Consider the following 13,638-nt stretch of genomic DNA (forward strand, 5'->3'; position numbering starts at 1 on the left):
CCAAAATAAACCTTTCCTCCTTTAACTTTGAGTGTTGGGTATTTTGTCTCAGCAATGAGAAAAATAACCAAGATACTTGAAGACATGGGAGGAATTTAAAGCCCCCAACCTTTGAACACTCAAGTGTGGAAAAAAGAGAAGAAAGTTCCAGAGCACATTCTGGAGCACTGTGCTCCAGAATGGTGGAAACCTAGAGAATGGGAATTAATTCCCCAGAATTCAGTTCACCATTCTTACCCATTCAAGAATTCAGAGGTCTCTGCAACCACCAGCAAGCTGCAAAAGGACTCAGCTACTGCTCAAGCTGGTAGCTGACTTTGGTGTCATCCATATGGTGTTGGTTTTACCTGCATGCAGAGTGGAAGGTTTGTGGTGTCTAGGAGGCTTTCACTCTGATTTCAGAAGAAGGTCTCAGAGGCCAGGCAGTTGCCCCTGAGAAGGTAATGTGTGAAATTGTGAATGTGAACCCAAAAGTGCAATAGAGACTCCAGAATGTTGGAGAAGCCAGGAAGGTGGAATGTCTCAGAAAAGCCACAAAAAGTGAGCAAAGCTAGCCCAAGGGAGAGGTAGTGAGGGCTACAACCACTGGCAATATACTAGGGGAGGGGTTTCCCAAGCCCCTCGAAGTTCCCATTTCATGACAATTTGCTCAGGATGCTGGACATGGAACTACTGAATTTGATGTCTGCCCTGCTGGATTTCGATTTTGCTCTTGTTCCATTCCTTTCTATCCCCCTATTTCTCAGCTTAGGAATGGGATGTTTACCCTGTACCTTTGTAGGTTGGTGGTGTTTAACTTTCTTTTAATTTTTACAGGAGCTCACAGCTACCAGTTTGCCTTAAATCTGAGACTTTGGACTTGAACTTTTCAGCAGTTCTGAAACTGTTAGCATTTGGCAACTCTTAGAAATGGACTAAAAGCATTTTGCATAAAGGGATGAAAGTGAATCTTTGGGGGGCAGGGGTGAAATGTTATGGTTTATATCTGGATGTCCCTCCAAAGCCTCATCTGCTCATAGATGGGGGTTTGGGGAAGTAACTGGATCATGAGTGTGTGATACTCATCAGTGGATTAGTTCACTGGTGAGTTTGTAGCTAAATGTGATGTTGGGAGGGGAAAACTGGTTGGGAGAAGGTAGGTCACTGGGCCTATGGTGTGGGAGGGTCTCCCTCTCTCTCTTTATTGCTTTCTGCTTCCTGCTGCTGCCATGCCCCTGTGCCATTCAGTCTTGCCTTGGAGGGCAGCCCACTAACTATACACTGAAACCTCTACAAACTGTGAGTCAGAATAAACCTCCCCTCCTCTAACTAGTTCAGTGCTGGGTATTTTGTCCCAGTAATGAGAAAGTAGCAAATACAGGCTGGATTCAAAGCTGTATTGCGCTGTGGTATCAAGCTCCCTGGGATCCCCTGAATCACACCAAGGGGCATGGTTGCCTGGGAAATTGCTGCTGTCCTGTATGCATGTGCACACGTGCAAACAAATCCATTTAATGAAAACATGAGTTTGAATTTGTGCCTGCAGGATGAGAGTGATTCTGCCTCTGGAAAATGTGTGTCAGTGCAGCAGAGGGTCATTTATTTTGATTTGAGGGAGAGTTAATTTACTAAAAATCTTTACTAACAGGAAATATTAGCTCATAAACTTTAGGAAGCATTAGTCCGTGTGACAAGATGCATAAAAGAAAATTGGAGGAGTTAATGCTTAAACTGTAATTAACTCTTTATATTAATCATTTTCTTTGTTCAATAATATTGTGGAATCCAGGAATAACAATGGGTATTCTTTGTTTTTAAAGTGTGCTTATTGTATATGAACACCCTACAAAATCATGAGACTTTCTTTTGAAATATTTCATATTTAATAAAGACTAAGCCAAACATATTTAAAGAAAAATCTTATTTTTTTAACTTCTATTCTGTGGCTACAGTCTATATCAGACAATCCCTCTTTGCTATTAAGATATAGCAACATCAGGGCTGGAGTGTGGCTTACAAGTAGAGTTCTTTCCTAGCATAGGAGAGGCCCTGGGCTCAATTCTCAACACTGAAAAAGAAAGCAGGATGTAGCAAAATCCAATGAAAGAAGCATAGGCCAGGTGTGGTGGCTCAGGCCTATAATCGTAGCACTCTGGGAAGCTGAGGCAGGAGAATCACAAGTTTGAACCTAGCCCTGGCCACTTAGCAAAACCCTGTCTCAAAACAGAAAAATTTGAAAAGGGCTGGGGATGTAGCTCAAGGTGAAATACCACAAAAGAAAAAGGAGGGAGGAAGGAAGGAAAGATGTATGGGATTCAGAGGTAGATTTGAATTCATGATCCCAGATCTGCCACATATCAGATGTATGATTTTGGGGAAATTATTTAATGTAATCCTCAGTTTTTTTGTTAGTTTTTCTGGAAAAAGAGAAATAGCACTAACTCCCTATATAAGGTAGCCAACTGGAGCAACTGCTATGTGCTCAATAAATATTAGTTCTCTTACTTACTCTCTGGAAAAGAAAGTGAGTTGGAAAAAAAAAGTGCAAATAGGCTACCTTCTCTTATATGCAATTTTCCTGCTTAGGAAGTTACATGGCCTTTCTGAACAAAGTAAAAATGAATGCATATCATCTCACAGCTCTCAAAATCTGTGGTGTATCCTCAATGTGTTGTCCCATGTACACATTGTAGCTACTCCACCTTTTCAGTGATGATCATGAGTAGCTCTTTCATCTACACTGTATAAATCTATTTTGTGAATTGTACATATCTGTGCCCTATCAGTTAGCTTTGAGAGTGTTGCTACTAGTTTTCTGGGAAGAGGTAGTAAGAAACTTCTGTTGCAATACAAAAATGCTTTTCCAACTCACCACTTCAATTTTAACAAAAACATTGAGGATGTGACAATGACAGCACTACCTGAACAAGAGTGACAATCTTACCCAAAGAACTCATGTAAATAAATTAATGTGGCTGAGCCAATGATAACTCTTAGAGCAGCTGCCCCATCTTCCCCAACTCCCATAAACCATGTCACCCTGATGAAAGAACCAGCTCAATCTGTTGTAACAAGGAGTGCCTACTACTGTCCACGCACGAGGTGTTATAGGAGAGATGTTTTAGATGTTTAAATGTTCAGAATGCTAAGATTTTAGTTGTGGGGGGGGGGCAAGGGAACGCAAGTAAGCTGCTATACCAACACACAGCTAAAGAACATAGCCTCAGAGCAAGAGGTAAGTTTTGTTGATCATTTAATTCCTCAAAGTAAGGTCATTGTAATCTAAAAGCAGAAAGCTAAATGCAATCCTTGGGGAGCTGCCACGCTGGAAAAAGAGGAAGAAGTTTGAATAGTTAAGTAAACAAAAGAATAAAAGGGAAGGAAAATTTTGAAGGTCAAAACAACAAAAAAAGGGGCCAGGCATTTAGCTCAGTGGTGCCACTGCCTGCTTTGCAAGTGCAAGATCCTGAGTTTGATCCCTGGTACAAAAGAAAATCAGTATTATCAAATACAGCAACAAATTCAAGAAAGAAAACCAGCAAAAAGTGATTTTACCAGGAGGAAATTAGCAGTGGTTTTAAGGTTAAGTGGCTTCTGACTGGGCACATAACAATAAGATATTTGGATTGACATCTTATTTCACACAGAACATTAAAAAGCCTTTATAATCACACTCATTCATTCATTTATTCCATTAGTATTTACTGTGCCATTACAAGTGCTTAACTCTACTGAACTCCGTGTGGTAGGGTTCCAAATAGAAAAGCCATAATTAAATAACAATGGCTCCTTTCTCATAAGCAATCTGGATAAAGTTTTAAATTAAGTGCTTAAGAATGAGTCTCATTTCCCCATAGTTGTTTCAATTTATATTTTTTCTGATGTACTACCCTTTTCTTTTTCTTTTTTAATTAGGAGTAGTACCATTAGAAACCAAGAGGTTGAAGAAGACACTCCCTTCCCTTCATTCAACTGGAAACATAACATCACCCTAATGTTTACCCATGTTTAAGCTTAGGAGGTCATGATGTCAAAGGTGGCATGTCATCGACACAAGTGAGGGATGGAATGGGAAACATCTGGAGTCAAAGATGTCTGACCCTTTAAATACTGGAAGCCTGAGTTATTGGGGTTCCTCTTCCTCCTCCTTTTTTCCTGTCTGTTCCTGCTGCTACCATCCCATGCTCTTCAATAAATCTAGTTACTTATTATGAGGTGTATGCTTCGCAATTCTCTCCTTGTCGTGCACAAGAACCTGGACTATTTTTAGCCCATTCAACTATAACAGGAGCATTTAGTTTGCCAACTTAGGGGGCAGCAAACTTAAAAATTAAATCTCAAAGTATCTTCTGTATGCAATGAGGAAAAGCAGAAATGGTATTTATATCCTGTTAGGTTTTTTTCTACAAACACAAAACCCCATCCAGAATAGTCTAAAGGAACCAAAGTTTTTCTCAGTTTTACACACACACAAAATACGTTTATATTGCCTTGATCTCATAATTTAACAAATTTGTTTGGTCACATCACTGGCTAGGTACTGGTTTGGAGGAGTTAAAAACAGCAAATCTCAACCTTGTGTGAGCTCTGAGGAAAAACAGAAATGGTCTTTATACATTGTATTAGGTATTTACACAAAAGTTTGATGCCTACTACCTAAACCTAAAACCCACGTGAAATAGGCCATGGAAAGCTACCAAGCTTACCACAGTTTTCAGAATATACACCTACAGGTCTCCGCTTTTCAAAGTGGAGTTCAGAGCCACTCTGCAGTGAGAAATCTGATGCCTAGAAATAAGGCAACCCACAGGATATAACTGGCACATCAAAGATAATTATTTTAAACATATATTGTGGAAGATGGTAAAAAATTCACCATTCTTATAAAATAAAACTTCAAAAGAATTTTATTGTGAAGACCAAAGTCTAGGCCTGCAGCATTAAGCAAATTCACCCCCTCTGCCATTAGGGATGTTGCCATGCATAGGCAAAAATGTCCATCCAGCCAATCCTGGTTATGCTTGATTTACATCACTAGATCCCCTCACTCTAATCAGTTATTCTAACTAACAAATTATTAAAGACATGCTAACTTTACAATGCATTAGTTAACATCAGGTAAAGCCTGCTTACCCACTACGTTCAGAATTCAGGTTTACAATCTGGTGCACACAGCTATAAGGGACTTCTGTAACTGGCCATCTTACATAAGCCCACCTTTAAAACAAACTAGCCAACCTGAAGTGTGATGTTGTTTTACTCTTTCTACTTCATATATTTTAATTTTCTATACTTTTTCCTTCTAATAATGAGGAAAAACTAATGAAAACTTTAGAAGTTTTCTCAATACCATCCTAGTGGCTATACCTGTTTGAAAATTGCTCTGATGATTTTTTAAAATGTGCTTCTTTACCTTCACTAATATTAATAGCCAGAACTCTGATTTATTACACTATTTTTGAATTTTGTTTTTAATCACTCCTTATGTCAAAAGCTATCCCATCAAATCTAATGGAAAATAGCCCTCTTATGCAACAACTCCAAGCATTTTAAAACATGTACCCAAAATTCATTATTATTTAAATCAGTTTTTGTCCATTTTATCTATAACAGTAATTGATTCCCCTTTACCATCAATTAAGCAACCATGTGGCAATCAAAGATGAAATAGGTTCCACTAATGGATGTATAATGAGACTCAAAACCAAGTAAACAATGGCCCCGTTTCAACACAAATTTTAATAATTATTAATTTCCTTATTATATTGAAGATATAGGTTACATCCTTCCCTATACAATTTTTTTCTATACATTTTAATGCAAAATATATAACAAAAAATTTAATCTCTAAGAGAATGCTAAGCACATACCATTTCATAACATGGAATGCAATCCTACCACAGGAAATAATTTTTAACACAGGGACGTTAAATTTTTAACAACAGAGTCAAAGCCTGTCACATTTCATACCTAAAAATGTACTTCCAAGCAGAAATATGGAGCTTCACTTTGCCAGTGTAAAATGGTCATCTCAGTAGATTTTTTAGAAGAAAACACAATTCTTTTACAGGAAAACAATATTTATTGTGTAACAGATTTATATTTACTAATCAAAGTCACAAATCAAAATGAAGACTATTAAAGTTGACCATAATATTAACAAGTGATATCAACCTGTTAAGGAAATTCTAGCTAAAGTTAATGAAGTTCCACTAAATTCCTAAGGAAAATATAATAATTCTGGCACCATTAAGGCAAAAATTAGAACCTTCCAAACCATCAGGAAAGTATAAATATAGTATCAGTATAGATGCTTTAATATTGAGGCAAGGAAATGTAAATTGTGCTAAAACCTATTTATCACAGAATACGGATAGTGCTTTTTACTCTCAGTGCTTTAGACCCAAGGTCCTAGACCGGTGATGGTGAACTTTTCAGAACTTTCAATGATAACCACCGGCTGGCTACAAAATGTGTGCCATAGGTTCACCACCACTGCCTTAGACTGTTACCACCCCCAGGAACTCCAATGATAGGTTCTATCCAATGACTAGTTGTTGAGGGCTGGTGATTTAGTTCAGTGGTTCCCCCGCCTGCCTCGCAAGCACAAGGTACCACCAATGACTAGTTGGAATTAAATTACACAGTGTGATTCTGCCTGTCAGGAGAACAGAGACTAATAGAACATTTTATTTTCTTGGTACAAATTACACAATTAAACCAAATAATCTTGGTTGGGAAGGGGCCAGTTCAAAGAGATCAATTTTCTATCACATCAAATCAATAGCAAATTCAGCAGAGGAGTTAAGTTTCTACCAACACTATATCAAAATAGCAAATTTACAGTGCCTTTCAAAAGCTCCACAGTGAGAAAAATGAAATTCAAGAGAAATAGTATTACTTCATTTACAGATTATTAGCTCTTCCAGTGTTTCAGAAGGATACAAGGTTTCAATGACATAAAATGAATGGGACAGAGGTGGACTTAGAATGTACTAAACAAATATATTGATTAAATGTCTATTGCTATAGTTTTTTAGCTTACTGGTAATTAATATCACCAGTCTTCCATCCAAGTGATCTTAGATTTCAAAAAGGGAAATCTAGGTATCCTAAAATTGAAGAAAAAAAGTTAATTTAAGGGCCGGGGATGTAGCTCAGTGCTGCTGCACCTGCCTGGCAAGCTCAAGGTCCTGAGTTTGATTCCTGGTACACGGAAAAAAAAGAAAAGAAAAAAATTAATTTATTCATTACCCAAACCCCAATATCTGTATTTATTTGCTTACATTCTAATATATTCCTACTTATGAATACTTTCCTATGTGTTCCCAGTCTGTGGCTCAATTAAAACGTGAAGTGTGCCCTAGTCAACAACTCTCATAATAGTTCACCATTTCCCCTAAATCTAGTTCCTGGTTAGGCTAGATGAGTTCACGGCTACTAACAAATCTTTTTGCAAAGAAAGCAACATTCTCAAGTACTGATAAAGACTGGTGGATGAAAACTAGGTAAAGAGAGAAGGAAAATGCCAATATTGGTCAAGAGCAGAGTATACTTGCCAGGGAACCCCATGAATATGGTCACTTACAATGATTGGTTTCTCTTCAATCTAGGTCAAAATTAAGTGAGAAAGGGGACCATTTCTGATGTTTAGGTTGATATGTGTATGTAAACATGTAAACCTAGAGGGACCCTTTTGTTGCATAAACAGAGAAAGTGGCACAGACAAGCTAAATTATTCTTTTCTGGCCAGGCCTTGTATATACAAGAACCTAACTTGCCTGTGGCAGGGTTTACATAACAAAAACAATGTTTGAATATGTTGCTGGACAAGAAAGACCTTGACAAACTCAGTCCATGTATCACATGCACAGCTGGAGTAAATATCGTTAACAGACTTAAGGACCAAAATAAACGCACCTTAAAGTTGGAGAGGAATAAGCCTGTGTATATGCTGGTTACACTATCTCATACTGGTTATTTGTTATGGCATGAGAGAGGCAGTAGGCTAGAAAGATTCCAATTAGCTGGAAAGAAAATATGAATAAAATTAAACACACACACATGAGCTTGCTCCCAGAGTTTTAAAAAGACATGTATTGGTATGAGATAACTCTAAGTCTTGTTTTTTGTACTTTCAAATCATGATTGGCCATAGCAACAGAAATATAAAGTTGGAGAACTATGTTGTGGTGGAGATCACTATTGGAAAAGGAAAGATCTAAGATACCCTCCCCCTCTTAAAAAAAAACCCGAGTTACAACCCAATCACAAACCAAAATCAGTAATACTATGCATACAAGTCACTCCACTATAAGAAAAATAAAAGTATTCCTTACACTGTGACTAGTAACTGACAGCTTTGTGAAAATGTGACTTTTCTTATTGCCCTCACTTGATCCAGGCCCCTGAAGCAAAACCTTCAAGCTTAAAAGTGAAAATCTATAAGGAAAATGAAACATTGCCTATGGAACTACATGGACTTACCTGGAAGCAAGCAACTCCAAAGGAAATTCCTGCAACAACTCCCATTTCTGACTCAATAATGGCCATCACCTTTAAAAAACAACCCTAATGGGGGGAGGAGAACATTAAGTACAACACAAGCGATCTCTGCTTTTCTTTATGAGAATAAATTCTTTGATCATACTACTTTTGCTAGCTGTATAAAATCAAGCCCTATCTGTCCTATCTACTTCAGATTATGTGTACTAATGTTAGTAAAAATTAAGTATAGTTGATTCTGTATTAAATCCTCAAATATTTTCAAGTAAGTTTTTAAAGGCTCCTTACTTCATGGTTGATTTTATCTGCATCTCTCTGTGGTGAACAATCTTCAAGTTTACAACAACTCTTGGGAAATCCTGCTTCTGAGTAATAATTAGTATCTTCCCAATTTCTATAATCAGTGACACCGCAACAATGCAACTGAAAAATCCAACAAAGGCATTTATAGTACATATTACAACTTTGTAGTCAAACATTCAAAGTAACATCATCTGAAGTTTGCACTCAAAACATTTACTACACTTATCTCTCTCCTCAACTGATTCTAACATCAGCTGTGAGTTTTGGACTGGCCTTACTTTCCTGCTATAGTTGGCACTAATAGTATTTGTCTATGATGTAAGTGGAGAGGAAGAGAACAGGGACATATGTGAGGAGAATGAAATGCAGGCATGTCACTTAGCATTATCCCACTTTTTTCCCATGCAGGTGGACAACACGTAGTGGTCTGGCTTTGTCCTTTTCAATAAGGTGATAGGGAATGTGTCCCCTTTTAGAGAAGCCACCACCTACAAACTCTTACCATATTTTGGATCTTGTCTACTGCTTCGCTTCTATAATCTCCTGTAGAGTTATACTGTTTCAAAGCCTTCTCATAATTATTCTTAAAGCTGTTCTTAATCTACAGCAAAAAAAAACCCAGTAAATATTCTAGTTCTAGGTCAAGTAATAAATTCTTACATCTGACTAATGATAATATATTTGATATGCAGTAATTGGTTCAATTCTGTCCACTAAGAGTTCCAGTCTAGCTGAGGGAACCAGTAAGCAAAACTTTATAAGATGAAAACTACTATAAAGTTCAAAGTGCTGTGGGCGAAAGTACTTATCCCAATGGCAGCGCTATATTGCTTGTTCTATTCCCCACACACACACACAATCTTTCCTCACTTTAAACTGAATACAAATTTGACGCCTATGGAATTAAGCTACTAAACCTTACTTTGGGAGACTGCACTAACAGTATGTAAAATGCTCTCATTGATGAACTGTCACTACACTGATTTCCTAACACCAGGTCAAGCTTATTTCTAATTCAATATTAAGCTTTTGATTGTTTGCATTAAGTATATCTAGCCTTTTAAAAATGTATAGCCTGCCTGGCATGGTGATGCATGCCTATAATCCCAGCACTTGGGAGGTTGAGACAGGAGGATCGCCATGAGTTCAGGGCCATCCTGGGCTACATAATGAATTCAAAGCCAGTCTGAACTACATGGTGAGATCCTGTCTCAAAAAAAAAAAAAAAAACAATGTGTGGCTTTCGTGGAGGAGGTTTCAATTTTCTTATCAGTTTTGTATTTTATTTTCTTATCAGTACAAAGTTATAAATTGCATTATTTCCTCTTGAATAAGTATTTATATAAAGAAAAATAACTGGTACCCATGTAATTTTGAATACCTTTAATTTAATTCTTTGCTGGTGATTTCCAAATTTTCATTTATATTAAAAGTGGGTCAGAATTCTTATTAGAAAGCTATTACTGTCAGCTATAGGCTGAAAAGTAAGCTCTAAAGTCAGCTGTGATTTTAAACAATTAAAAATTCTCTAACTCTGCAACTTAAATTAATCCATTTTTATCTTTTAGAAGGTAAATTTTAACATATTAAGATTCTTGCCAGAGATTTAGTTCAGTGGTGCCGCTGCCTGCCTTGCAAGCACAAGGTCCTGAGTTCGATCCCCGGTATCAAACAAAAGGATTCTCTATTTTTCTCTATTTCAGGCTTACCTCATGTCTGAAAATAAATCCTACAATGGCAGCAACCAGTTCAACCAAAAAAATGAGAATCAGAAACATTGCATACTGTGGGATAAAAAGAAAGTGCAAGTCAGCATAAATAAGATATAACAGCTGCAAAGGGAGTCAAAGTGGGGGAAAACGTTCTGCTCAATCAGCTCAGTGTGCTTTTAATGAAAACGGCAGGGAAAATAATATCAAAATGTCTATTTTGAAAGTGGAAATTGGCAGCTTAACTGTTACTTGGTAAGTTTTCATAAGGAACAGGAAAAATTATAAAAGGCTATGGCCAGATCCAAGAAACAAAGCCTACAACTTATAAGGCTTTTCTAAAACCAAGAATCAATTCTAAGGAAAACAAGGACTCACCAGTTTTAGCATCCATGCAGAAGCTTGGCAGGTAGCAAAACAACCAAAGGTGCCCAAAAGAATAATGACAGTGCCGGTGGCAATGAGCACAAAGGGGACGTTGGTGGCCTTCTCATTTAAAAGGGAAAAATAATTTCCCAGGCTCACCTTGCCCCAAATGCCCACAGCAAGAAGGATTATGCCAGTGATCTATGTGAAAAATCAGAGAATAGAAATAGTTAGGCCCTCTATACACTAGTATCTTCAAAGCATAAACCAGGAAGCATTTAAGACACAATGGGTGTGAGAATTAAAATTTAGCAGTCCGGTGGCCACAGACCTGTGGGTGCAATAAAAGGGGAGAGTGGAAGAGGGTGGGAAGGAGATCTGTACACAAAGATAAGCTGTGAACAAGACATCTTACCAAAATACTTTAAATTTATCTGGGGGGGATGGGGTTAAACACAAGCCCGGGGTATACAATATTAGCTGTAGGGATCAAAACTTCCTTAGTTGTTTTACTCCCCTGACTTTGCAAGAAAATGCTGGTGGGACAAAAAATGTGTTTTAGTTCCAGAAACATCCCTCTCCCCCAGTTAAGGGATGAACACAGGATACAAAGGGATGGTCTACAAAAGTAAACCCAAGGACAGATTGGCAGGAGTGCAGCCATACCATACTTACCTGTGAAACACTCCCCTCTTATGAAGCAGGGAAAAGAAAGATACAGTACTATTATGTAAGCGAGCACTCAAAGGAGCCAGACAAGCCTTGCCTCCTGCTTTGTGGGTTTAATTCAAGTCCTCCCTTGCCGCAGCGAACGCCTGGCCCGCCTGGGGCCCGGCTCGGGCTGTGGGCTACCTTCATTCCGCACCACGGTGTGAGTTCCAAGCTCACGCCCCAGACATTCCTCGCCCGCGGCGGGGGCCGCCAGACCCCACCCTACTGTGGACCCAAGTTCCCTCCGCTCAGGTCACACCTTCACCTAAGCCCGGGACCCCCGCCCTCCTTCAGCGCCTCGCTCTCTCACCCAAAAGATGAAGGTGTAGATCAAGAGAAGGCTCTTGAGACAAGTAATGACTGGTTTAGTCTGCAGTCTCCGAGAAGGGGACGCCATAACCAGCCCAGACCCTGCACCGCCGCACTGGCGGCGTTGGAACCGGGAAAGCGAGACCCAGAGTCCCCGAGCTTCTCCGAAAACTTAACGAGCCACTGTAACTGAGAAGAGCCGGAAACACTGTACAGTTTTCTAGAGAGTAAAGTCTGGGAGGTTGTTCTGAAACTGGCGACAATTTCCGAGCGCCCCCTGCTGAAGTTTACTAAAAACTACATACAAATCTTCTAGTCGGAAATTTCAGGTCTTCTGGGGAGCTTGCTTCTTTTATTCTCTCCCAAAGCATCTTTCCCGCCCCCACCACTCTCTCTCACCCTAAAACTTAATCATATTATTTCTATCACCAGAACACCCAGCATCGCTCTAAGATTCGGCCTCCTCGGCCCCTGTATCCTAGAAAGAAGGAAAAGAATGAAAGAAGTTGTTTAGAAGCAACCTAAGAATATGTTATTACATGGGAAAATCCTCATAAGAAATATATGTCCAAAGAGAAACAAAACATATTACAAAGCAATACGTACAACTGTATGCATTTAAACAAAAATTGGAAAGTGAATTTACCTAAATATTAGAATTGGACTGATTTTTTTTCTCACTTATTTTGTGCTTTTCAGTTTGTTTTGTGGGATGGGAAGGGGGGATAACAATGTATGACTAAAGGGAAATAATCACTTGTTGAAAGAATTCCAACGCTAGCTATTAAAGATAATAATCGTTTTTAGAATTTCCATCAGAAGTTTGCAAAACTCCATTATCCCAGTCCTCTTTTATCTAAGTAATTGTAAAGTTCAGCCATTAACTACAAATTTTTAAAAAGGAAGAGTGCTATAGAGAATGCTAGGTAATTGTAACCCCTTTATTCGATGTTGAAAGTGAAAGGCACTGTATATTTTAGCCCTGTGATTTTTCCCATTAAGAACCAACTGATCGCAGATAGGCTAAGAACTAAGGTTACCCAGCTAATAGCAAAGCCCAAAATAGCGACTTTTTGCTTTTTAATCCAAGCTGTTTTATCTATTATACAAACTGCAGCTGTAATTTGGTTTTAAGATGTCTGCCTCTCCCCAAAGAAACTCTCCCAATTGTTTAGATCTTCCTAGAATTTGAGATTATGTTTTACTCCTAAAGTGTTAAACTCTGCAGGATGGGAATGAATAACCAAAAGTTTCTTTTCTCATATGTCCAGAAGCAGTGCTAAGTCAACCACAGAGGTAGAGTGGAATTTAAAAAATTTAAAAATTATTTAAAACTCAGCACTTTGCACATTTTCCTCAACAAAAACAGACCTTTTTATTTTTGACTGGATTTTAAGAAGGGTTAAATGTAAAGACAAATCTCTGGAGGCCTAGAAAACTTGGATCATGAAAAATAAGCAGAGTATTAAAGTTATCTCCATCTGTAAAATGGAGGTAATTTTTTATTTCAAAGGGGGTATAGGTGGAAGTGCTTAACCTGATATACAAGAATAAGTCCATATATTTATCAAGATATAGATATCGGTTAATTCTGTGCCTCTCAGTAAAGGGTGGGAAAATGAGCCTCAGTGTTACAGATTCCCACTGTTTCCTGCTTTCTGGCACCTCTTCGGCTCTAAGACTGACTAAATGATACATTCTAAATTGTCCTCAATTTAAATAGGTGATTTACTTCTCATAGAAACCTCAGGGTAGA

General features: G+C 38.3%; 1 protein-coding gene across 2 annotated transcripts; it reads right to left on the reverse strand.

The window, feature by feature from the left end:
- Nucleotides 1-5,699: 5,699 nt before the first annotated feature.
- On the reverse strand, nucleotides 5,700-12,101 carry Tspan6 (tetraspanin 6). Of its 2 annotated transcripts, XM_004872590.4 has the most exons (8): nucleotides 11,884-12,100; nucleotides 10,875-11,063; nucleotides 10,497-10,571; nucleotides 9,290-9,388; nucleotides 8,773-8,907; nucleotides 8,467-8,550; nucleotides 7,900-8,006; nucleotides 5,700-7,185 (listed from the first exon to the last, which is right to left on the reverse strand). In XM_004872590.4, exons 1-7 carry the CDS (start codon nucleotides 11,968-11,970, stop codon nucleotides 7,938-7,940), a joined length of 738 nt encoding a protein of 245 aa, XP_004872647.1. In that variant the 5' UTR covers nucleotides 11,971-12,100; the 3' UTR covers nucleotides 5,700-7,185; nucleotides 7,900-7,937. The 2 variants fall into 2 exon arrangements, with proteins under 2 accessions (XP_004872647.1, XP_021106137.1); XM_021250478.2 differs by lacking the exon at nucleotides 9,290-9,388 and having other exon boundaries at nucleotides 11,884-12,101.
- Between the last annotated feature and the right edge of the window lie 1,537 nt (nucleotides 12,102-13,638).

This window comes from Heterocephalus glaber, unplaced genomic scaffold, assembly GCF_053883595.1.
Source record: "Heterocephalus glaber isolate CG9 unplaced genomic scaffold, H.glaber_assembly_v1.0 deba00001613, whole genome shotgun sequence".
In the NCBI taxonomy this organism is placed as follows: Eukaryota; Metazoa; Chordata; class Mammalia; order Rodentia; family Bathyergidae; genus Heterocephalus; species Heterocephalus glaber.

What these genes read in the sequence shown, in the direction of transcription:
- Tspan6 (XM_004872590.4), bottom strand. Translation starts at nt 11,970, where the DNA reads ATGGCGTCCCCTTCTCGGAGACTGCAGACTAAACCAGTCATTACTTGT. An exon ending in CTGCATGGATGCTAAAACTG is followed by an intron (nt 10,572 to 10,874) that starts GTGAGTCCTTGT and finishes TTTATCCCACAG; the next exon opens with TATGCAATGTTTCTGATTCT. An exon ending in TTGGAGTTGCTTGCTTCCAG is followed by an intron (nt 8,007 to 8,466) that starts GTAAGTCCATGT and finishes TTTTCTTTCCAG; the next exon opens with CTAATTGGAATCTTTCTAGC.